Genomic DNA, 27,774 nt, shown 5'->3' with positions numbered 1-27,774 from the left:
TGTGTTTTGATTCCAACAAAAGGTATATTTTCTCCATAGATTATTGTTATGTGTATCACTCCGTACGAACGTGTTGTATCAGATGGCGATACTTGACTTAGGTATTTCACTCAAGCGTCCAGAACACTGCATGTTGATATGATTGATGGAGTAGAATGTTGATTGGGGAAATGGAATTACCTTGCGAAAACCTACCCAGCACTGTCTTTGCCCACCTCAAAATTTCTTCTCAACGCACGGTATTCCAACAAGTGTTAGCATCGTGGAAAGGCGACACACTAGCCGTTCGACTAACGGTGCGCATTTGCGGATAAATTGCTGCCCACAGGCGGTTTTTTCGGTACCAGGAATGCTGAAAACGCGTATATTTACGCGAAAATCAAGAAATCGATTTTTTGCAACATCACAATACTCTCTCTAATGACAAAATGAAGGATACAGCTCAAATATTGCTACACAGTAGCTTACGTTTGTTAAGGAACTGGTGTTAGAAAGATATGCAATCTTAAATTAAGACATGGTGGATATTTCTTTTTCGTTGAGTGTTGTAGCATTATTGGTCTACTAATTATGTAACATTTTAGCACTGTGAATTGCCTGAAGTCAAGTAGGGTATAGTAATAGCCAGCAAATAAATGTAATGTGGAAAATAACAGCGCTTCTAATAGCAAAAAGTAGAATAAAAGAAAACCTACCTAAATTCGTGTCCCCGTCTTCGGATACTGGCGCTTTCAGCCACATCTTCTTCAGCTTCATAGCGACAGGGGTTTCCTCGGACGAAGCCACTGTAACAACAGAAACATCATTGTCGGATGCACCACATTACGTCGTGAAGTTAGATAATCTTAAATCATAAACAAGAATTTTTCTCACAACAATACAAATAATTCTGTATCAACAAAGAATAATATAGAATGTTTCGATTTACCAACGACGTTGGAAGTATCATTTGCATTTGGGAATCCGGGGTTCGATTCCAATGTCCAGTTGTTGTAACTTGAGTAGGCCTATTTCGTGATTTCCCAAATGTCTTTAGCAAATGCCGGCATAATGTAGTGTAGTGTAGTGTAGTGTAGTATACTACAGTATATCGTCGTTGTTCCTGCAATAACTCCTATGTGACATATTTATTGATTTTCAAATTGTTGCTCTATTAAATAACTTAAATAGTGATACGGCAAATAATAAAATCTCCTATATGTAATTATATTTATTTGTTTCGGAAATATAATAATTCACAGTCTCATATGTACGGCTGCCATAGGGTGAATAAATGTGTTTTTTCTTCCTACTGGAAAATTTTATAATTTGCACATAGGAGTTATTTCAGGAACAACGACGATATAGTACGGTCACGATTCGCTTCCTAACGTATATAGTAAGTGTGATTTCCCTTTGAGGAGTAATTAAGCAGCATGTCTCGAAACATCGATACCAGACAATTGAAGATTTGAAGAAAGCTGCTAGGGAGGCATTCCGGGAAATCACACCGTCTTTGCTGCGGAAAATTTCACACAGGACATGGCGCCGCATCATTTTGTGCAGCGACAATGATGGTCCCATACTGATGTTCTGGATCACTAAACAAGCTGGAAGGTAAAGTATCAACCAGTGTCACACATCTGCTATAACATGACAATAGGAGTTTTGTCAGGATTCGTCTGTGCTTATCTATTTAATAAATATTATTAGTTTACAATATTTGTCACATTTATTTTTAATTATTTATTTTAGTTTTTTTTTTAGTTTTATTGTAAACTAATAATATTTGTTAAATAGATAAGCACATACGGATCCTGACTAAACTCCTATTGTTATTGTATCAGCTTATCGGCCCTCATCATGCCTTTCAAATTTGCTATAAAATGGATGCACATCAACATACAAATGTTACCTTACTGTACAATTCTTAATCATCACTAATGCCATCTTCCGCGACAGACTAGCCATCTGCCCCGTAAGCAGATAAAAAAAATAGACCAAAGATATTGCTTTCTGTCGATAGACAAGATAGTTCTGTGGCAACTGCTGAACATGTAGAAACGCCAAGAAGAAGAAAAAAAAAAACTTTAATTTCAATCTCGCCGCGGACATGATCTAGTGCACAGAGAATGAACTAAAATGTAAACTTCTGTTGTTCTTTACTTTAAAAAGAATAATGCCAATTTTCCAAGTTCAAAATCTTATTTTTATTAATAGGCTATTAACATATTCGAAACAATTGATTACGTATACTATACAGAAAGACACAATTTGTAGCTTTAAGATGCCTTTGTACCCAACTTACGCAAATGAAATATTAGCCCTTAATCGGTCACAATTTTGGGATATTAGGAAAATCAACTTGGAAGACGTTAATTTCGTAATTAGAAAATCAAACTATTTTTTGGATACCCAACAGACAATCACTGAAGATAACTGAGGACCTCCTTCGAAAAAAACTGTAACATCAAATTAATGAAATATGTGACTACGGTGGAAAAAGCAATTTTGAAGCATTTATTTATAACAATAAACGAATGTAACGATAGCTGAATAAACTTGTATCCTTGATTAATCAAATGGTTCTGCTAGTAAATATAGATCTAAAGAAATATGCCCCAGATATTATTTTCATTTATCCTGCAAAGTGTATTATAAATTTGTTGGTTAGGCCTGCACCCTTATTCCAGGGAGGTCTTAAATTTCCTTAACAAAAGTGTAGTACTTTAATTAGGTTAGTACATAAACAATACCACAATGTGTACTTATAAGATACATGAATCAAGCGCATTGCGGGCATAGACTACTGAAAATTAAACACAGGGAAATGGTAGAACAGTGGCTTTTTCCACTGGGCTGTGGAGTTGCTACAAAAAACTTAAACTCAGTCTCTTTCATGAGTACATTAATAGCTAAACCTACTGGAATGACAAATGGTATATAAGGAATTTTATCAGCAAATGAACCATTACATGTTGACTGATCACAGTTTGATGTTATAAAATAAGGAACTTCGGTATACCGATTTTCTGGTACAATTTGTATTTTTTTTCCCCCACTATTTCTGCGTTACACAGTTTCCTAAGGATAAAGATTATTGTTTACAGCATTATTTCTTAACAGCAGACAGATTTTCATTAGTTAATCTATATGTTCTGTATTCTTTTCAAGAAAGAATTAATTTGATGCGCGCGCACATACAAAGAAAGAAAACTCGTACCTACGTTAAAAAGCCAAGTGCCTTTTTTTTAATTGGTTATTTAACGACGAGTTTATCAATTACTAGGTTACTTAGCGTTAATGCAATTGGTGATAGCGACACGATATTTGGAGAGATGAAGCCGAAGATTCACTACAGATTACATATTTGCCTTAAGGTAGGGAAAACCTCGAAAAACTCCAACATATAGTCAGCCCAAGAGGGAATCAAATCCACGCACAACTCAACTCCAGATCAGCAAGTAAGCGCCTCTGTCAACTGAGCTACGCCGGTGACTTAAAAGTGCTTTCGGAGTCGAAGAAGTTCGTATAAGACACATGTATGTTAATGTTTGCATATATCTACAGTACATCCTCACATTAGGTTTCAATTCCCTGCTTTATAGTAAAATTACTTCATTTCAGATATGATGGACATTCCGCCAAACTGTTTCACATTTTATCATCCGTAGACCTTGACCGTTAGATTGGGAGGTGATGTCCTCAGGCTTTCATAAGGCTTTCGATCGTTGATTTTCTCCTTCCACACACATCAAACAATTATAGTCCTGAGAACTGCTACTAGGGTAAACATTGCTAATTTCGTGATAATTTCATAAAAATTAATTTAAAATGAAAATGTGTAAATATATCCTCATTCCGGTTTTTCCATCTAAGAGACGATAATTTGCTGTACAAATCTGTGGAGACATAAAAGATTGGATACGTTCTTGAATATGTGCCAAAAACCACTTTTACAACGTATGCTGAAAGGTTGGTTACTTCGTGATAACCTTGGTAATTTCGTCATATTGCATTGATAATTTCGTGAGAGGTAGAAGATTTGTGGAAAAATTAATTGAAGTCAAAAGAAACTCTCATTTATTGCTACAACACTTCAAACAAAGTAATTCGGGCTAATATTCATAGCAAGTAGCAAGAAAATAGAAATACATATCAACACATAATAATAATAATAATAATAATAATAATAATAATAATAATAATAACGAAATCAAAGTAAAAATTGAAATTGACATGGGATTTTCTTTGTCCTGAAAGAGTAAACACTTTTATTACGGACTTTACTATAGCCTATATTACGAGGGTAACTCCAAAAGTAAAGCAAAATGTTTGTTTAAAAATTACATTTTTATTCTACAGCTTTGCTATTTTTAAAGAATATAGATACATCCTTTAGGAACAAAATGTCACTCTTCCACATAATCACCGTCCCTTTCAACTGCCTTACGCCACCTAGGAACGAGGGCCTGTAGACCAGCACGGTAAAAGTCTGGACCAACATGTCTGAGCCACTCTTTATCAGCGTGCATAAGGAAGTCATCTTCCAACCTCATTCCGCGAAGGGTTCTTTCAGTTTACCAAGGAGACGGTAATCGCATGGTGCCAGATCAGGACTGTAATACGGGTGTTTCAGTGTTGTCTATCCGAATTTTCTGATCTGGTCTGTGGTCTTGTGACTGACATGCGACCGTGCGTTGTCGTGCAATAGCAGAACATCCTGCTTCTCCCGATGTGGTCGAACACGAGTCAGTCTTCAATATTCTGCACACACTTCCTTCTCCTATTCCAACTTGGTAACAGTTCTTTCACTGTTATTCGTTTGTCAGCCACAACCATGTTGTTAACGCGCTGCACAATGTCAGGACTTCATGCCGTGCAGGGTGTGCCGCTGCGAGGAGTATCCCGAATATTGGCGTGCCCTCTTTCACCAGATAATCTGCTTGCCCACCAACTAACCGTACTGCGATCGACAGCTGCATCTCCATACATCCTTTTCAGCCTCTTGTGAATGTTTCCCACTGTCTCATTCTCACAGCACAGGAACTCGATAACACCATGTTGCTTCTCACGAATGTCAAGTACAGCAGCCATCTTGAAGGAATCTATTATGGCTCCATTCATGGGAACGACTTAAATTAAAACTGAATAAAAGCGGGAAGGATGTATCTATGAGCTCCATAAATTGCAAAGGTGTAGAATAAAAAATAAATTTTAAAAAATGTTGTGCATTACTTTTGGAGTGCCCCTCATATAATGGCAAAGCAAAAACTGTCAACTTCATCACAGTCACTCTGGCATCCATCACACATGAAAACATCAGCTTGTTTGTCATATGTGCTTTGGCACTTAGTATGATAACAAATCAAACAGAAGCTACACTGAACCCACTGCGTCCCCCGTTTATTTTTTGTTATCACATCTTATCTTCAGATTTCTAAAATTCGTATTGTGATACAATTTTTAAAATAGTATAAATGTTACGCTTAATCCTAAACAAAATGTCGCCTCAAACAGCTAAGATTTCAATCAGTAAAGCTAAGCCTATATGACTACAGATGTATCTAAAATTCCAAAAATATTTTCTAAAATTTCATTAAGATATAATAAATCATTGCACCAAATATCATATGCTTACCTTTAGTAATAAGCCTGTAATGTAATTACAAACATCCACAAAATTTGTACGCCTGAGAAATCGACGCTAACTTGCTCTCTCCAAAATCTTACTGAAGTAGCTACAATAGTCACACAAAGCGTAGCTGTATGTTTCTGGAAACCGGACAACATATGCAATCCCTTGGCGGAAATTTGAATCTCGTAAGACCACTGGTTAGTTCAAGAAAGAGCCAGGAAAAAATATCACGAAATAACCACTGCCACGAAATTGCCAATGTTTACCCTACATTATTTACCATAGTTTTGTGGACTGTTGTAACAGCATTCCGAATACTTACGAGTAAAGAGACTACGATTCTGAAGAATACACAGCAAACTTATCTTATCCTTTTAACAGAAGGGTAGAGAACCATAAGGTCAGTGCCATTTTCTTGAAAATGAGACAAATTGAGGTACCCTATTTATAAGTGATTGTGAGATTAATAAACAAACAAGGAATTCATGAAACTATATGCGTGACAAGAAGAATGAAAACATAATTATATTTTGCCCTACTTATAACATCATGAAATTACATCTATTTCAAAGTTTCGGAGTTGGCCCACTATGGTTCTACATTTATCTTGTTTAAACAAAAAAGTGCTATTCTCAGCCGCAAAGCTCCTGCAAATGACAATAACCAATACAAAATCGCTACTGTGTTGTAATATCGCCGGCTTGTGCGAGACAGTGACGGCGATACCGGAGCGAGAGAAAGGAGATAACCATTTTCCGGCTTCGTTAACATTTATCATGTCCCATCATCTATTACAGTCAATCAATCGTGCTGTAATTTTATAATAGATAGATCAATGTCTAAGGAAAGCATAGAAAAACAATTTTAAACCGAAATCTTATTTCAAAAGTGAGAGAAAAAATAGTAACTTTGAAGAGATATGTTAGAAATAGACATTTACACTTTCAGAAGTTCCACTTAATATGGGGGTCAAAGCGAGAGAAATATTGACAAAAAGTGAAAACTGCTGCTATTCAAAATTGTTACTAATTTTCGAGTTACGGCGACTTAAAGGAAAGTTTTCGCTTGGCGAAAGACTCAAGACTGAACCCTTTATCTGTTAAGAGAAAAAACGTTGGGATATTAAAAAAAACTCCTAAACCCTCAACATCAATTCTCATGCGTGGCTGTTACCGTAAAAACAACCTTTTGTCTCTCGTTTATCACTTTTACTTGCTTTACTCGACATGGTGCAACATAAATATTCCTTCATACGAACGAAAAATAATCTGCTTCTTGTGCAACATATAAAAAAACGAAGGGAGAATCGTAAGTGTGCTTTTGTTTTCTGTTTTCTTATACCTAAGTATTGAGTCATGCAGATGTTCTAAACCATCGAGTGGTAGCCTAATCACTAGAAATTAGAGAACAGTCAAAAGTGAGAATTAGTAATTTGTCGAGAGCCGCACAGTTTCACAGTATTGAAGCTTAGCAAAATGCGCGGATTTTTATTTATTACATTATTTGGCCTATTATTATTATTATTATTATTATTATTATTATTATTATTTCAATGTAAAATAACAGAACTAACACATATTACTGGTACAATATTTTTAAGTTGACGGGTGGACTCTGCTAATATTCTGCAGAAACATATCAATACAAGCAGGTTGATTTTGTTTTATTTCACTTTTACTCTGTTTTTAATTTGAAAATTTAGAAAATATAATGCCACATACAGCTATAAGGCAATTCTTAACAATCTCTAAATATGTAAATGGCTTAATTTCTGCTACTCGGTACGATGTTTTTGTTGTCGATTCGCTTTTAAGTACAGTGGAATACATTACTTTCTGTTCACATATTAGGGCATTTGTAACATTTTCAATTTTTCTATCCTTCATTGAGAATGTTTTGTTTTGGATACTTGTTATCAAAATAAAAAAAACGTTACGTTTATAATCCATTATTACATCAATAGATATATAGTAAGAGATTCTGCCTGACATGAACGTACATCTTTGGCATCAGGCAGTACCTCTCACTTGACGATATGTGTCAGAAAAAGAAAAATTTTCTATACATCTTAAGCCTGATTAGTGAAATATTTTGTTAGTCAGCGACGTAATTAACTTAATAGTTCGATATACGAACTTCCATCCCTACTTATCAGTAAGGATCGAGAAGTTGATGCCCTGTAAACCTAACTGAACGTGCACACAATTATGACCTTAAAAAGTAAAAAGATATAGCTACAATAAATAAGCACTAATAAATAAAAATTACATTCCCTCAAACAGACACTACACTTTCTCAATGGCAAAGTACAGTATGTATAGTGCTACTCAGCGGACGAATACTACTGACGGGGGAATCTAATATTATGAATAAAGCTCTCCTCCGGCGATCCCCAGTACTATAATGCGGGTCAGCTCACTTCATACCCTAAGGGTGAAACCTAACCATTTTCCCCCCATTACTACATATGCTAGTGGACTGTGGTGATTTTCTAGTTTGCTGGTTGAATTTTCTTTTGCCAACTTTGCTTCGAATTTCGATACTGACAAATACTACAAATGGTAGTGATTTTGTAACTAGTAACTAGTAGTATGTTGGCAGCTGAGACAAATATCGATAACAGGCCTATTTGTCGGTACTGAAATTGAAATTGTACTACATTTCTGAGCCTGTTACTGGAAACTAGTGAAATTTGAACATGCTAATAATTAATGAATATCAGTATTAATATTAATACATAATAGTTATTTTATGTGTTGCGTTGTGGTTATAATTCAAGACTATAGTCAGTAAGTTTTCGGAGTTAATACGAATAATTTCATGTGGTCAAACAAAATACATTTTTAGGTTAGGTCTCGTGAGTCAATTGTTTAGTAAAACCAATGAATTTCGTATTGTCAGACAAAATACTTGACATGTTGATCCCTTTCTCGTAAAGTTTGCCTACGAAAATCTGTTACAAACTATTGAATTATTTAGAATAAATTTCCAACAGTAAGTCATTTAATACGAAGGCTCATGTGATATCTGGTAACAGTTGGCAATACTGACAAGACGGCATTATTTGCTGTTTAGGAACTGTTCTTATGTGACCCTCACTATACCGTAGGTGACAGAGAGAATATACGGAGGGATGCGGAGTTCCGGGGGGAACGCGACAATCGAAAGACGGAATTCCCAAAGACGGCCGACGGTAGTTGTCAGTAGGATAAAATGGCACTGACGCGGGTATCCAACACATGGAAATTCTTTCATTCAGTTTAAAGTAGCAGAATTTTGTCAAGGGAGTAATTATTAAAATTGTTTACAATTTACATTATCGGTATTTTAAATTTTGTATATTATTATTATCGTTATTAGTACTATTAGACTATTATTACTTACCGATGGCTTTTACAGAACCCGGAGGTTCATTTCCGTCCTCACATAAGCCCACCATCGGTCCCTATCCCGAGTAAGATTAATCCAGTCTCTACCATCATATCCCACATCTCTCGAATCCATTTTAATATTATCTTCCTATCTACGTCTCGATCTCCCCAAAGGTCTTTTTCCCTTCCGGCCTCCCAACTAACACAATATATGCATTTCTGGATTCGCCCATACGTGTTACATGCCCTACCCATCTCAAACGTCTGGGCTTAATATTCCTAATTATGTCAGGGAAAGAATACAATGCGTGCAGTTGTACGTTGTGTAACTTTCTCCATTCTCCTGTAACTTCATCCCTATTAGCCCCAATTATTTTTCTAAGCACCTTAATCTCAAACACCCTTAGTCTCTGTTCCTCTCTGAAAGTGAGAGTAAAAGTTTCACAACCATACAGAACAACCGGTAATAGAACTGTTTTATAAATTCTAACTGGATGACAATAGCTTCTCAATCGAATAATAACATTTTGCGTTTAATTTCCTCTCGAGTATCATATTTGAAGAGTCCACTGCAAGAATGATGGATGTCACTTTCTTGTCGAAAATGAACCAAGACTGTCAATGCATAGCTTAAGAAATATAGAATGTACATAGAGTTATATGGCATTAACACTGATAGCCATTGTCCAGTAATGATCGAAAAATCACAGTTAAGCTTTGAGCGCTAAGCATTTCAAACATTCAATTGCTTCTCCTGCAAAATGTATTCCAAATGACATCCATCATTCTTGCAGTGGACTCTGCATTTGTTACTGTTACTCCAAGACATGTGCATTTTTCCACCTTTTCAAAGGATATAAGTTCCAATTTTTAAAATTCCATGTTCTGGTCACGAGACATAATCATATACTTTGTCTTTTAGGAATTTACTTACAAATCTTTCTCTTTACTTGCTTCAAGTAAAATTCCCGTGTTATCCCTAATAGTTTCTGGATTTTCTCCTAACATATTCACGTAATCCGCATAAATAAGCAGCTGATGTAACCCGTTCAATTCCAAACCCTCTCTGTTATTCTGTACTTTCCTAATGGCATACTCTAGAGCAAAGTTAAAAAGTAAAGGTGATAGTGCATCTCCTTGCTTTGCCCGCAGTGAATTGGAAAATCATCAGACAGAAACTGGCCTATACGGACTCTGCTGTAAGTTTCACGGAAACACATTTTAATTAATCGAACTAGTTTCTTGGGAATATCAAATTCAATAAGAATACCTATTATATAAAACTTCTCTCTTAATCGAGCCATATGACTTTTCTAAATCTATAAACAAGGTCGGGTATTTATGGAGATCGCGAAAATCACGACATAATAGATATGCAAAAGATTTTTAATAATCTTTAGGAATTAAGCGATTCTGATTAATAATATGCGGATAAAACAATCGCGACAAATCGCGAAATAGAGTTCTAATAGCGAAATATTAACACATTCGCGAATTATTACTATTGCGTCGTTTTATAGCGAATTTCATATTGAGCTTTTTTTTTTCGGATTTCCTTTTCACTTGAATTTGTTATATATCCAAGTAGGCTACATTACATGATATTTCAGGTGTTCTGATTACAATAGTGAACTCAAAAGACGGAGAATTCAACATTTCACTATTTACTAATTTGAAAGTGTTCATTTGAAGGCTGCAAGTTTTTTTTTTTAATGTGTGTTAAATAGTCTCAATCCAACAAATATTGTCTATTGGCCATACCGCACCTTTACCAGAATCCAGCGAACATTTAATGTTAATTATTTGGAAAGTGATATTTTAAATTATGGTTTATTTAACGACGCTCGCAACTTCCGAGGTTATATAAGCTTCGCCGGTGTACCGGAAGTTTGTCCCGCAGTTGTTACATGCCAGTACATCTACTGACATGAGCCTGTCGCATTTCAGCACACTTAAATGCCATCGACCTGGACCGGGATCGAATCCGCAACCTCGAGCACAGAAGGCCAGCGCTATACCAATTGCGCTACCGAGGCCGAAAGTAATATTTATACTGAGTTAATAGAATACTCCAATTTCAAAATTTTCATTAATCTCCACCAAGAGTACAAATCAATCTCCAACAACCTCCGCCGACACAAATATTTAAAAAAAGCAAATGATAAAATTAATCTCCATAAATACCTGCCTCTGTCTATGAATAACTGATGTAGGCTTATAGTCCTATTTTTTCTCCAATATATGTAGAATACAAAGAAATCAGACCAACAGTCGATTTATTATGCCTAAAACCGTATTGATGAAACTCAATAATTTCATCCATATATAGAGTTAATCTTCTTAAAAGAATATTGGACAAAATTTTGTAAGACGTCAGCAAAAGTGATATTCCTCTAAAGTTATTGTTATTGTTTTTCTTTATCTTTATTTTAGTAGGTTATTTTACGACGCTTTATCAACATCTCAGGTTATTTAGCATCTGAATGATATGAAGGTGATAAACCCGGTGAAATGAGTCCGGGGTCCAGCACCGAAACTTACCCAGCATTCGCTCATATTTGGTTGAGGGAAACCCCCCCCGGAAAAAACCTCAACCAGGTATCTTGCCCCGACCGAGAATCGATCCCGGGCCATCTGGTTTCACGGCCAGACGCGCTGTTACTCTACAGGTGTCGACTACAGTTATTATTATCATTATTATTATTATTATTATTATTATTATTATTACTATTATTATTATTATTACTATTATGTTACGGTATATTTATTAGTATTATACTATGTTCTAATATAACATTTTTTATGAATGCTATGTAAAGGTAAAGAAGAGAATGAATAAATTATTTTAAACAGTGCACTTTAACACATTCATACCACACGTTTCAACGGTTCCATTCTGAAATTCCATTTAATATATTTTACGTTAAACTAAAACGATTAGACTAATTGGCAGTAACTATTTGTAAATATACTAATCTTTGTAGAAGAATTATAATTGTTTACATTAGCTACTGAAAAACTTTACTTTCACTGTAGATTTCGCAATAATTGAATTTAATGAGATTAATTTGATCAATAACATAAAACTAACACGCTCTTCCACAAATGCTATGAATTTGAAACGTAGAAAAAAATCTGTCGGCTAAAGTATACTTCAAGCTAGAAAGAGAATGAAAGGGGAAAAAAGAGAGAATAAACAAAAAATTACACACTTATTAAAAATACTCGGACTCTAACCACTACATGATCCGTATAAAGGCATGCTCAGCGGAAAGTGTACGTCTGCGCCACAACACATATACAACCTGTGCGGCATCAATCGGAGGTGCTGTGGGAGCTCACGAGATCAGCCCTGGTAAGTAAGTGGAGTAATGCCAATCCTACACGCAGGCAACAACCAGCGTAATGCCACTCTTTCTCGTAGAAAACGACATAATGACACACTACTAACTACATTACAATAACTAACCAATGTGAAAAATTCGATCAACTTTTTAAAATATAAACTAACAGTTTGATACACCCACACAGAGCTAGTCTCAAACTGATATTTTCAGCCACAGTATAATTAAACATCATGTGCTGACTGTGTTGTCATCTGTTTAGTGTCATAAGGATCATACTTATAACAACTTATCTCCGGTCAATTCCAGGAAGAGCGGTGCTTATACCTCCCCGCACCACACCTAATTAAAATACACTTCGCAGAGATTTTCTCGTAAGCTCCCCATAGTAAACAAACAACTGCTCCGGATACAACCTAATCGTTCACGCCTGTGGAGTAACGGTTAGCTCGTCTGGCCGCGAAACCAGGTGGCCCGGGTTCGAATCCCGGTCGGGACAAGTTACAAAGTTTTTTTCCGGTGTTTTCCCTCAACCCAATATGAGCAAATGCTGGGTAACTATCGGTGCTGGACCCCGGACTCATTTCACCGGCATTATCACCTTTATCTCATTCAGAAGCTAAATAACCTGAGGTGTTGATAAAGCGTCGTAAAACAACATACTCAAATAAAAAAACCCTACAACCTAATCATGCGCAGCACTAAGTATGTAGTTATATCTTACAGTATACAGTATGTAACGCTGGCTCATGTTTAATGAACTTAAATAAATTTACGGTATTGTACATGTAGATAATTTATCGGCATAGGTCTAGTTATTGCTCCGGGATAAAATTCAAATACAACAGTTTCTGGGCCTAACACATCAGGCAATACACGTTCAAGAAGTTTTCTTTACTATATTACATAACCTGTACTAAGACAAAAAGCAGAAATAGTTGGATATTGAATGTTTATGTAGTTTGTATCGCAAGGCCCCTCTCAAACTGCAGCCAGCCTCAAGCGATGTGAAGGAGGGAGCGCGGAACGTTGCAGCAGAGCTTGTGAACACACAGGGAATAATTTCAGGAGAAATGCGAGTTCCTCTCTTCACTTCATTAAAATTCTCGTAATATAAACTATCTATACTAGTAGATAATTTACATACACTAAAGTTATGAATAATAATGCACTTAATTGATACATCATTAAATAACCAAAAGAATACAGTTAATTAGGCAAATAAAATCATTACATTAAATGATGCATTTTTATGTAACTTTAGTCTGTTACTTTCAAAGGAGTTGGCCCCATTAGAGCTAAATTTGTATCAGATAACATAACTAAACAAGTTAGCTCTGTCTGCTACTTTACGTAATTTCACACAAATGTTCTAAACTTTAATTAAAATAAAGATGCTATGAAAATAACATAAGCTTTCTCACTGTCAATTTCCACGCTTTTCATAACAACTCAGTTTTATTATTAAGTACCGAATGAAATTCTCGTTTATATTAATTTTCTTGAACTAGAATTCAGAATACATAATTGAAATTATTGAGTCGACCATTATTTCAATGTATGTAACCTGAGGAGTGCTGCTGTTGTGTTTATGTCCACTGTACAGATCTTGAACAGGCAGAAACGTAAGGAAGGATTAGATCATTAGAAGGTACTCTTAAAAAAAACTCTCGACAAGTGTTTATTATGATAACAGTTGATTCTAACGAGTGTATTCTATTTATGAAATCTGTACCTGCTTACAAGTGCGTCACAAGAATAACTCGCTTGTTATGCGCACTCGCATAATGATGGAATTACATGCACCCAATTACACAAAGTTTCGCTTAGCATTGCATACAATAGGGGTTTTTAATTATCAAGTGAATAATATTGTGAACTTTTAAAAATTAAATCAAACGATCAGTATGCCTCTTAACTAGGGTGCTTGGTATACTATTACTATTCTTTTACTGAAATACCGCGGTCTCCGCTTGCGACCCCTCTTTGAACAATAGAATCTTTCACAGCATTTAATTTTGCTCTATTTTATAAGAACGAAGAATACGTTAACCTAGAAAATTCATTTGTAAGCTATAGCCTAGCTATCTGTAAGTCTTAACATTTTGTCTAATAATAATAATAATAATAATAATAATAATAATAATAATAATAATAATAATAATAATAATAATAATAATAATGGATTTTTTTCATGAAAAGTACCACGTCAGACCGGGACACGAACCCGTATCCCGTTCAAAGTGACACACGAAACTAAAAGAAGACTTAGGCCGTCCGCACATTGCTAGACTACTTAGTAACTCGAGTTGGTAACCGGTTGCTTGCGAGCAAGTATGTGGGCTCGCACACGGCTCGACCAAAACGCGACAACCTTAGTCGCATTTACATTGTCTTCAGTTTATTGGGCTTGGTGTTGTGCTGTCTGAATAATGCAGACAACAAATTCGAGAAGAAGTTGAAAAACACTCTGTACTATATAACTAGAAGTGGCCGGGTGCCTCAGTTACTTGAGTAACTGGCTTAAGAATTGCAAGGTCCGGGGGTTCGATTCCTGGTGGTGACGGGGTTTTCTCGTTGCAAAAGTTCCAAAACGGACCCGAGGTTCGCTCAACCTCTTATTAAATTGAGCATCCGGTCTTTCCCGGGCGTAAAAGACGTTTGGAGTGTGGTGCCGACCACACCACCTCATTCTAGAGCCGAGATCAAGAAATCATGGGGCTCTACATCCACTATAGGTCTATAACAAGAAGCTGCCAGGATAATCAAGAAGAGATTAAACAGAAAAAGCGTGGAGCGAAGTGGCAAGAAGAGATTAAACAGAAAAAGCGTGGAGCGAAGTGGCAAAACAAGTCAAAATGGCAAGAAAGAAACTATTTTTGAATATACATTGCTGTAATCCGAAAGAAACGAAAACTAAAACAATTTAAATAATACTTACATATTACACATACGTGATGATGTAGCTAATTTAAATAACAATAAAAAGAAAGTAATTTGCTAAATCATTTCTTAAAGCATTTGCGGAAAGAGCAGCATTTATTGTCATGTTTTGCATTAGTGGTTGGTATAAGCTAATTGCCTTATTTCGCGGTGTTACCGAGTTGTTAGCCATTTCAGGACATCGTTGCAATTGTGTCGGTATGTAGTCAATCACTTCTCGTTTGCGGACGTAGTTATGAAGAATGCAAACAACTTTTACAATAGCCTATTGACTTTTCCTAGTGTTCGGCATCATATGAGCCCGTTACAAACTTGAAACTTTTCAGCTGCAATTCTAAATGTACATTCAATATTTTTCCTTCCCCTGCTCAGTCTATAGTTAAAGATCCTCTTCGCTTGTCTACGGTTCTTCTTGGATATGGTCTCATTAGCTTTTTAATGGCAATGCATCATCTGCAACAAAATAATAAGGAAACGGACTTTCCTTTTAATTTGTACTTCAACGTCAAGGGTAAGAAAATGTCAAGACCCGCTTATATTATCTTATGTCTGCATGTCTCCATCACTATTTCTTCCAGCGTAACCTGGTTCAATCATTATTAAAAAGTCATCTGCATCGCAACAAGCCAAAAGTACGGGAGAATGATAAGATTTGTAATTGAGTTATTTGAACAGGAATTACCACATTTCACAATTTGAACGTCTGTACTAATTAATTGTACTATTCTTTAGACATTCTATAGAATACAATAAACTTGGGCGTCTATTGCAGTTTCTTAGCTGCTACGAATAGTCTGCAGTTAATGTCCCTTTCTATGTATATAAGGACGAGCCCAAAGCTCTTCCTTACTCTCCTTTGCAGTCTATGATGTTGACAATATAGTACGTCTTCTTCCTCACTAGAGTACATAGTGTACACATACTAAGTAAACATGTTCTGGTTCTCACTACACTAAAAAAGCTCCTCCTTTTCGAGCAGGTTGCACGTAACTGCAGAACTACAGTGCAACCGTCAGTTGCTCCGTGTGCAGAATACAACTTCGACCAGTTGCTAACCAGTTGAGTTTCACAACAGTTGACCAATTCGCGTTACTAACTAGTCGAGCCGTCTGCGGACGGCCTTAACAGAAAGTACAAGAAGAAAAGGCCGAATCAACTTGGAGACAGATACACTTCACCTCTTCCCTATCTATAAAGCTGTAGGGAGTTTCTCAAATGTTAAACCCGATCCAGACGGAACGACTTCCTTGACTTGTACATGCAAAACGTTCTTTTTAATTTGTACTTCAACGTCGAGGGTAAGAAAATGTCGAAAAGTACGAAAGAGCGTGTGGACCGTAAAACTTTGCAGTTTTCTGAACTGAATGAAGACTGGACATTGAGTTATGTGGACGTTCATGGCTTGCATATGCAGTTTTACTTCACTTCCTTGAGCATCTGGACCGGGCTTCACTTGTGGATAAGTAGATTCACGTGTGCTCAGACTTATCTTTATGAACAAGATGCTTGCTAATCAGAAATAACACTCTTCCATATTACACATGCTGCTCAGAGTTGTTCCACTTGAACTGAGAGAGATATTCAAGAGTTCGGGGGGGGGGGGGGAACATATAAATTGCATTTCATAGGATATCGAAGTTCCTGACTGGTTTCTACAGTATATACAATATTGTAGCTATTTACTAACTAAACGAAAATACCGTATATCCCAAAAATGATACCGTCTATTCCAAAACAAGTTTGTAAAAAAAAAATCCTTACCTTTCATTCATGCTGATTTAATGTTATGGTTGGTAAAAATTATTGTTTTGTCAAATAACAGCAAAAAGAGTCACTTCGACCATATAACGGATTCGATTTTAAATGTTCAATATAAGCCTACTGCCGAGGTTGTCCGAGTACTGAACACTTTGTAATGGTGAATTCACAATTTGAATCTGAATATATAAAGTGTGACCACCACTATTTAAACTTTATTCTCAGGAACGAGTTTCTCAAAGAAAAATGATGTATTTTGCATTCTACAAGAGCCACTATGACAATAAAAATAATATGGTCTGCGAACATAAATGTATTATAACTTTAATGCATTACCAGCTTAAATGTGAACACAGTCTTGTTTATACATTTTAGACCTTAAAAGAGAGCACTTCAAAAGAAAATTCGTTGTTTTCTTTAAATGGAAGAGGAGAAAATTTTCCTTCTGCTGAAAACTCGTTTCTAGTACAATTTGTCTTTTAAAGTAGAAAAACCTGTGCTCGAAAATAAATATTACGACAGATCCTACCATTTAAAATAACCAATGTCGTCAGAATAGTTATCTTCGTCGTATTTGGTCTATCTCTAATTCAGAAATGACACAAACTGTAACATTTACGCCGTATTTCAAACTTTAGTAAAAGAAGGCATTTGTTTAAACATGCGTTAAATTAAACGAAACAGCACCAAATAATAAATGACAGTCATGAAGCCGGAATGTAACACTTAAAACGGTCACTTTCCCAATGAAAAGTATCCATTTTTCGTTTTCGCAAAATTAACACAGTAACACTTAACATTAATATTATTTTGTGTTGCACAAACCACAAAAAAACTATTATAATTCAGGAAACAAAATTAAATTTTAATATGGCGGGCGATCACAGTGCGCGTCTTTGTGGAACAAAATGGATTCTGAGTAGAATTTGCACCTGGAAAAAATGAAACTGTGAAGACGACAATCGATGATGACGGCAGCAGCAGCAGCAGTAGTAGTAGTAGTAATAATAATAATAATAATAATAATATCTTAGCAAAATGGTCATTCGATCGAATTTGTCCTTCAGTATAAACTTGAAAATAGTCATTCGAACGAATTTGGTTTTCATTATAAACTGAAGAGTATAAAAAATAAATCCCAAAACAAATTAGGCTTTCAGGAAGGTGTCACTTGTAGTCTTAATATTTTCCAACAATTTAGAAAATAAACAGAAACAGCCGATAAATTTAAATTAAAATATTTGCGACAGAAGGATAGCACATAGACTATGAAAAATTTCAACACCATTATTCATAATAATTTATGAGATTGCATGCAGGTTTATAACCAAAGTCAATATATTTCGATGATGATGTAACCTATTCAGAGACGTTATAAGTATTTGAAAACACGTTGACTAATAGGTCTTCTGTAGTTCGTGTGTGGGAGACACCATCGTTGAAGACATGGCCACACAGTACACTATCCATGCTGTGCCGCTTTGTAGCATGGTCTCCATAGCAACCCGCTCCACTCGGGATCTGTTGATTGATTAATAAGAGTACAGTTCTGAGAAAACCAACAACCCTCTATACAACTGACTGGATAGCGAGTGCCTTCTCGGCATCCAATATGCATCGATGAGGAGCTCATTGTTCCTATAGCATCGACGGATATATTTAAAAAAAAAAAAAAGTAAATTTGTGTAACAGAACATTAAAAACATACAGATATAAAACATAAAGTTGAGATATAAATGCATAAAATTTTGCACCTCCGCTAGCTTGCTCTAATGCCGCCATTCAGACACAAGCCATTGCTTACTCGCATAGAAGGCGACATTTCAGTATGGCGGCCGAAGTTCGAATCCAGCGAGCTGATGTTAGATACAGATATTAAGGGGCAGCATACGTTGGTCATCCGAAAGTCTAATGTCACCGCTTTTCCAATGTCACCATGTCATTTCAATAAAACTAAGCCCAAACTTTCGTAGTTAAAGTATGTAAAAAAAAAATAATAATGATAATAATAAAATAAAAATAAAGCAGTAAAAACTAGCAATTACTTTCTATGTCTACGTCTACGTTATTCACATGAGGAAAAAAAAACTAGAATTTTAGAGATCGTGATATGTGCAACAATTAAATTGCAGTCTTGAACTTTATACAGAATGCCACTTGAGTTAGAATTGCGTGTATGGAATGAAAATGTTGGACGATTCTATAATGTCCTTGCCAAATTAAGCCTTGTGAGGACTCCAGCTACGCAAGTCCCGCTTGAATAATTCCAGAAACAAGCTTCAGTAAAATTCAAAAGCGGTAGGAAAGCATTATAAAGCAGACGTTGGAATCACAAAAAATTGTTCTTAATTTGCCTGTAAGATTTTTTATGAAGTTATAAAAATATTTATTTGATTCTGACCATAGTGTATATTCAATTGTTTTTCACCGTCCTTTTTGCTTATAAATGGACGCTTGCACAAGCAAATAATGTGATTTGTGTAAAAATATTAACCTAAAATTAAATGAGTTTTTCTCAAGAACTAGTAAAGCTGTTGCTTTCAAATTTTCCACAATTACAAATCTGTACATTATGAACGAAACGGAGCACTATGAAGGGAGTACAATTCTGAAAAGTTAACACGTAAATACAGTTTGTATGATGAATGCAATCATCTTATCTATACTAATAATAAAACCGTAACCAAAATTGTTCTGGTAATTTTCGCTTTTACGAAAATAATTGGTGTAAACATGTATAATTAACTATCCTGAAACCGAAAATCGCATTTTTGACATTTTTTGTTTGTATGTCTCTATATGTTTGTTACTTTTTCACGCGATAATGGCTGAACCGATTTCTATGAAAATTGGTACTTAAGTGAAGTTAGTTCCCACTTGGATTTTAGGTTGTGTCACTTGAAAAACTTTCTTTAAAAGGGGGATAAGGGGACCTAAAATGAATAAATCGAAATATCTAGCTTATTATAGATTTTAGGACAATATTACATAACAAAAGTTGCTTTAAAAATGTTTCCGACAAGTTTTGTTGTATGCAAAATTTCGATGGACTGATATTTAACGATATAATGAGTTTTAAAATAACAATGCTTTTATGTCAGTACCGTCTCAATCAAACATACGAGTAATAAAGAGTAAACAAATGACTCTACATTTAAAGGTGGCCTTACATAACAATAGGAAGATATTCATTTAACAACTCTTTCTATGCATTGCTGAAAACAATTAGGGGAACACTTATAATAAATTGTATAGTTTATTGTTTTTTAAGCCGTAACAGTGAAAATTGGTAAATATATAAATTGAAACATAAATGAAGGGTACACGGGAATAACGATCAAGGTCCATTTTAGAAAGTTTCGAGAAAAACGAATTTTAAAGTTTAAGCACTTAATACTTTGTTATGTGTGTATTTAATAGAAATTGACGTAGTGTAATGTCAAGAACGATGACTTCTTATTACTAGCTAGACCACATCATAGTACTTCTTTTCCACTATAAGATAGGATTATTAACTCAATTTCGATTTTTGATGGACCTCGATCGTTTTTCTCGTGTACCCTTCAAATTTCATTTATGAATAAGAATTTTAAAAATTCACGAGTAATTACTTGAAATAAAAAATCTTTGATTTATGGAAGGCCTGACAACTTTTAATTGATCAGCTTCGTGACATTACTAATGGTAAAGAATGCTGATTATCAGGGAAAGGATTTATATGTAAATACATATTTACTTATAAAGCTAATATAATTTATATTTTGCATTATCTTTATGTTTCACAATGTGTAGGGTTGAAAAATCCTACTTTTATTTTCCATATTTTTCCATATTTTAGAGTTTAGTACATATTTTCGTTAATTTCCATATATTTTCCATATTTCATATAAAACAGTCCATATTATATTAGGTTTAACAATAAAACAAAACAAAATTCCATTAACTTTTAAAAATACATTTCAACAATAGAAATTTAAACACATGTTCAGTAATCCCTTTAACATCAGAGTTATTTGAAAATTAGCAGTCCTATCAACAATGGGAAAGTAAGTTACAAAACTGTATTAATTTAATTTAAAATTTTTAACAGACTTCAGTTGTGCAGCTCAACAGTTAAATGCCAGTCAGAGTACACATAGGTTCAGTTTTGTAAATCATACTATAAAGACGGTAAATATGCCAAAAGTACGTCATTCAGTCAATTTAAAATCAAAACTAACAAGTTACATTTCAGAATTTAAAGAAGATGGTTTATCAACTGACAATAAAATATTATTTTGTAATTTGTGTCAGTGTGCAGTATCATCTACACAAAAGTTCCTGGTGCAACAACACATTACAACTAGTAAACATCAGGCCAACAAACAACTAAATTCCAAGCAGAGACAATTGTTTTTAACACAACCAACAACATCGAATGTAAGATCTGAGTTTAACATCGACCTGTGCCGTTCTCTCATCTCTGCTGATATTCCTCTCTACAAACTAAAGAATAAGGTCTTCAGGGAATTCCTTGAAAAATATACTCAACATACAATCCCGGATGAGTCAACACTTAGGAAGACGTATGCTCCATCCATCTACGATGAGACAATACAGAAGATAAGAGATGAAATTAAAGATAGTTCAATTTGGGTTTCCATTGATGAGACTCCCGACAAAGAAGGTAGACTTGTTGGTAATGTAGTTATCGGTTTGTTAAGTGAACAATATTCTGAACGAATTCTTTTACATTGTGATGTTCTAGAAAAGTGCAATAACAAAACTATAGTTAAACTGTTCAACGAAGCTATGGGTATCCTGTGGCCAAAGGGTATTATGTACGATAATGTGTTATTCTTTATTAGCGATGCTGCCCCTTATATGGTCAAAGCTGGACAAGCATTATCTGTTGTATATCCTAAATTGACTCATTTTACTTGTGTGGCGCATGCATTTCATCGTGTGGCAGAAGTGGTCAGAGACAATTTCCCTAAAGTAGATTTGTTGATTTCATCAGTGAAAAAAGTATTTCTCAAAGCTCCCAGTAGAGTTAACGTGTTGAAAGAAATGTACCCTGAAATTCCATTGCCACCAAAGCCAATTTTAACTAGATGGGGTACATGGCTAGAAGCAGTTGAATATTATGCCGAACATATAGACTCTATTAACAATGTTCTCCTTGCATTGGACTCTGAAGATGCAGTCTCAATTGATACTGCGAAAACAGTTACCTGTGACATAAGTGTGAAGAATGACTTAGCTCACATTCAGCATACATTTTCATGCATCATAAAAACGCTCAAAAGTCTCCAAAATAGGCACCTTTCACTATCTGAAAGTTTTGAAATTATAAATAGTACTGTGGAACAACTGAATCGTGGTAGAGGTAAAGTTGCAGATGCAGTAAGAGCTAAGGTGGACACTGTACTTTCAAAAAACCCTGGATATGAAGAACTACAAAAGGTTGTTGCTGTGATGAGTGGTGAATCAACAGTGAAGATTAACTTGGACTTATCCCCAGCAGACATTGTGAAATTGAATTATGTACCAGTTACTTCTTGTGACGTCGAACGCTCTTTTAGTCAGTATAAATCTATCCTCAGAGACAATAGAAGAAGATTCACTTTTCAGCACTTGAAAGAAATGTTTGTAACCTATTGTTATGGTAACAGACAATAAAAATTGTGTTTTGTTGAAACTACATTGGAAGATAAGGTACGTCCATTATATTTTTTGTTTAGTTTGATTAAAATGTACCAATATTTAACGTACATAGTCATTTTTTTATAATTTTAAGTCCATATTTAATTCCATATTTTGGTAAAAATCCATATTTAATTCCATATTTTGGTAAAAATAACTACATATATATTTACATATTTCATATATTTTTAGTCCATATAAATCCGTTCCCTGCTGATTATTGTCTTGTTTATTAAAGTTTCTGACAAAATGAGACATTTAAATGAGTTTGAAGTGTATCATGCTCTACTTCTCTTACGAGGTCAATCTCTGCGACAAATGGCTAGCTAGAGAGTTTGATGTTTCTCCTTCTGTGGCGTCCTTATATCTGCTCTTCGACAGCATACAGAAACTGCAAGAGACCTGCTAAATGACATCCATATGGCTTCCAGAGTCCGGGTTTCAGACCAAACCATGAGGAATAAGGGAAGGGAATATACGACCAAAAAGGCCTGTTAAAAATCACGCATAACAAATCGACATAAGGCATCAAGACTTGTTTGCTGAAAACTATGGTCATTGGAAACTGAACCAGTGCCAGTCTGTGCTCTTATCGGACGAATCCAGGTATCATCTTACAAGTTGTGATGGTCGTTTAAGGGTATGGGCACGGCCAAGGGAAAGACTGTCTGCAGCATGTGTCCAAGTAGGTAGTTGATAAATTTGGCACGGGATCCATAATGGTCTAGGCCGATATTATGTACGATAATCGTTCGGACCTTGTAATTGTTCCACAGAGACTGAATGCTTTCCGGTATATTGAAGACGTTCTGGAAGAACATGAATTCCTCCTGCCATTAGAGCTGGCCCTGGATTTCTCTTTGTTTAGGATAACGCCACAGCACATTCTGCGGCTGTCAGGAATTTCCTAAGAGAATGAAATTGAGGTATTTGAGTGGCCAGTGATCTATGTATATTAGCTTCTCTTCCCTAGTTTCGTTGTTTAAGTGGATGCAATGGAGTTCTTGAGGAGGAGCATCATAGTCAAATGGTCAACAGTTCTACCCCGTAGATATCCGATTATGCCCCTTAACATTTATTTTACTGCTTTTGTTTATACTTTTAGGAATAACTATGGTGCGAACTCATAAAAGGAAATCCAACCATCAAAATTGGGACGAGGACAACATGCGAAGAGCAGTGGAAGAAGTTAGTAACGGAAAGATGGATTACAAAATGGCTCCAGCTACCTTTAATATTCCGCAGATGCAGAATGCAAATGTGGCTATGGATGGAAATCACAACAGAAATCTCACGTGGGCAACATCCGCCAAAATGACAATGACAATGTTTTTGTGGTTTCACCACAAAACATTCTGCCGATTCCGCGTTCCAGAGAGGAAATCAGGGTAAAACATCGTGTGAAAACTGTTCTTTTTTAATCTCCAAGAAAGAAAGGGGAAAAACTCAGCAGCAAATGGAAAAATCAAACGCCCTAGAAGGCTACACTTCACAGACGAAGATACTGATGAAGAAGAGAACGTCAGTTGCAATTAATGCAAAGAAAAATATTATGCTAAAAAAGTCCAGATGAATGAATGAATGAATGAATGAATGAATGAATGAATGAATGAAGTGCACAAAATGTGCAAAATGGGCTCATGAGGAATGCACTGGTTGGCCCAAGAAGACATTAGATTATTTCATATATGATGGATGTTGATAAATATCCATAATAGAGACTATGGACTTCACCCGATTATGGCCCCGGTGGTGCCCCAATCCATGGAGCAAAACCGTGAATTATAGACTTAATAATTTGTGTATAATTTTTTGTTGAAGTTTTCCTTACATGTACTGTTAATTAAGTAAATGCTGTAGACATTCAGCACTTAATAAAACCAATGTTTAGGAGTAAATTAGTCAACAGACTAACGAGTAATGGAACTTTTTCCTTAGCTACCCGATTCTGCCCCCTCTCCCCTACTTAGTATCTGATCTTGATCAGCTTTCTCACATAAAGTAATTTGAAAGAAGATACCTTTCAAATTACCTTATGTGAGCCTTGCAAGTTCTGTTCTCAATATTTAACTGCTGATGTCAAACTTCACAGTCTAATCTAGGTAGATATTTCAATTAAAAGAAAAGCTCATCAATTTAGATAATGTGGGGAAAGTTTAAAATCAGTATTAATTGCATTTTAGATTTCACCCCCCTCTCTCCTCCAAGCTCCTTTGAAATTTAAAATGGCACCCCTATAATATGATACCTAAATGTGAATGAGTATTCAGTTTTTACACATCTCCTTCAATATTGCTTCACATCTTTTCTTTTCTATTGCAGCCTGGAAATCTGGATTGTTAATTTTAACTAGAGCTGAAGAGAATAAAACTACAAAGATTATTGTTGATCACAGGTTATTTCAGGTAGTAACACAACTAATACTAAGGAATATTAGATTTGTTCCAGCACAATTCAGAATCGATTTTAAACCAGTGGCCGTTCCTCGGAGGAGAGAAGGCAGGAACGTCTTCCTCACATTTTTCTTCTTTTTAAAGTAAATACCAAATAAAATATGTGCCTTGAAATTCGAGGAAGATTCGATAAATTTTAAGTTCAGAGCTATAACAAAACCTCGGTTGATCGAGTTTTAAACGACGCGCCCTCATGTGCTACGCGAAAACTGTGAGAAGGATGCGAGATTGTTTCTGAGGAGGAAAGTTAATCCTTTCCTCCTTTACTGCAGTTAACTAACACACATAAACAGCGCATTAGCGGCCAGAGAAAGAAGCAGTTTTAAAGCAAGTAAATGAACGAAAAGGGAGGAGATCTTCCTCTTATTCTGCGCATGGACGGGAAATAGTGTAACAGACAGAAACCAGTGAACTATATGTATAGAGCTCACTGACAGAAACCGACTGGTCGTGCACAAGCTCGCTACCGCTGCCATCTAGCGATGTTGCATTCAACCAGAGTATAAAACATAGGAGGAGACAATGAAAACAGCTATGAAAGACACCATATAACTTTTTTTAAATTATAAATAAATTATTATACATTGCATTTTATATAGGCTACTATTCATGGTTTTAAACTTTCGAGGATATTTCAAAGTTAAAGTCGGGTTTATATAAAACAAAGAGGAAGTAGTTCTACGTTAGTATCGCAGATTTTTTGGCCCCTGAAATTCACTGCCATTGATTTTCTACTAGACAGGGCAACAGCCAAGTTGTCAGTTTTGTACAACGATATTTGAAGTACTCCAAACTACATTATTTTTAACATAAAAAAATTATTCGGCCACTGAATAACTTTGAACAATAATGATAGTATGACTTTACAAGAACAGACATTCTTGAAAAGCATGTGATTTTGAACTTGTAAAATGTACATGTCACAACACAACCACGTGAGTGGGTGCCGTGTTCTCGTTTTCCTAACAGATTATTTCCCATTCTCACTTCTATAAAACGGTTCCGGTTACGTGTTAGTAGCTAAACTATTTCAACACGTGTGATGCTGTAGTGTGCGCGAAAAATGTTTCGAGGTTGTGAATTTCCTTGTAATTGTTAACTTGTGCAATTATTCAACAATGAATGGAAGTGAAAACATATTATATTTTGGGCACTTTAGGAAACTCCGTTTACAAGAACAGATTATTGCTAGGCTTATACAAAAGGGAAGGTCAACCCCAACACTAACTGGTCTTAGGCTGGTATTCATAGTCGACACTTTCGATTAAAGTGTCCTTTGGAAGACGCAAAATATCACTTTTCCGTTGCACAGTCGACACTTTGGTGCAAAGGAGCACTTTGGATGAAAGTGTACTTCCGACCACACTTTGAGCCGAAAGTGTCACTTTGTAGAAAAATGGCGGACGTCTTGGCTTAGAAGTTGTCGAATTATTTATTTGAACGTGCGGAAGAGATGGCACAATTAGTGGACAATGTACAAAAGCGTTACATTAGGGATAGGCTTAAAGACAATCCCGTGGAATTTTATAATGATACAGAATTAAAAAAAGGTTCCGATTTGATAAAGAAACTGTTATTGAGATTGCTCATCTTTTCGAGGACCGGTTGACAAAAACGAATAATAGAGGTTTGCCAGTGCCTCCAATAATACAGTTATTGACTGCATTAAAATTCTATACATTAATATCTATAATATTATAGTTAACGTATTTCTGTAGTAACATTCGTATATTTATAACCTCAATTCGATGAAGTGATATGTAGGTAGATATGAATATATAACCTATTTTTATTACTGAAACGAATTTTTTAACTTGATATTAAACTAACTTCAATCTCATGTTCTCACCATCTTAAATTAGCATTGAGAGACCTCACGTGCCTACTTTCTAACCAGATTCCATAATTATATTGGATTTTAAATGATTTTGATTTTTGTTGACTACTGTATTTTGAGATAAGATTTATCTTGATGTTGATATAATCATTACTGTATTGATAATATATATTTTCGTGACGGTAAGCAATACATCTGAAATGGCTGCTTCTGCTGAGACACTGTCTCTAGTTCATGTGCAGTCATAACCTCACCATGAAAAGAGATCTCATACCATTAGGCCTATCTTGTTTTGCATTGTAGAAAAATTTGGCATTCAAAATATTCCAGAAGAGCAGGCAATAATGGAAACGAGAGAGAGAGAGTGAGAGAGAGAGAAAATAAAAATAATAATAATAATAATAATAATAATAATAATAATAATAATAATAATAATAATAGCAGTCGTAATGTGTTTATTTCATTCTTTTGACTTCTATTCACTATTCACGAAAAAGACAAAAATGAAAATAAAGGGAACAAAACGGTATATCAATTAAGCAGATACGTATAAAACCTAACAACGATATAAATGAAATGTAAATTTAACCTACTCAGTCCAACTTAACCTAACTATATAAACCAATAGAAGATATGTACAAAATCTAACCTAACTATATAAATCAGTGGAACGGATACATACAAAACCTAACTTAACGATATAAATCAATAAAAAGATATGTACAAAACCTAATCTAACTATATAAATCAATGGATCAGCTATGTA

General features: G+C 35.2%; 1 protein-coding gene across 3 annotated transcripts in view; it reads right to left on the bottom strand.

The window, feature by feature from the left end:
- Positions 1-27,774, bottom strand: part of MTA1-like (metastasis associated 1-like) — a 469,434-nt gene that overhangs the window by 197,939 nt on the left and 243,721 nt on the right. For all 3 annotated transcript variants that reach the window (XM_069817155.1, XM_069817153.1, XM_069817154.1), the window contains one exon: positions 696-785. In XM_069817155.1, the coding sequence (XP_069673256.1) occupies positions 696-785 (90 nt within the window). The remainder of the gene's footprint in view (positions 1-695; positions 786-27,774) is intronic.

Source organism: Periplaneta americana, chromosome 17, assembly GCF_040183065.1.
Source record: "Periplaneta americana isolate PAMFEO1 chromosome 17, P.americana_PAMFEO1_priV1, whole genome shotgun sequence".
Lineage (NCBI taxonomy): Eukaryota > Metazoa > Arthropoda > Insecta > Blattodea > Blattidae > Periplaneta > Periplaneta americana.
The sequence above is the reverse complement of the archived record's forward strand: the minus strand, read 5'-3'. Positions and strand labels throughout refer to the sequence as shown.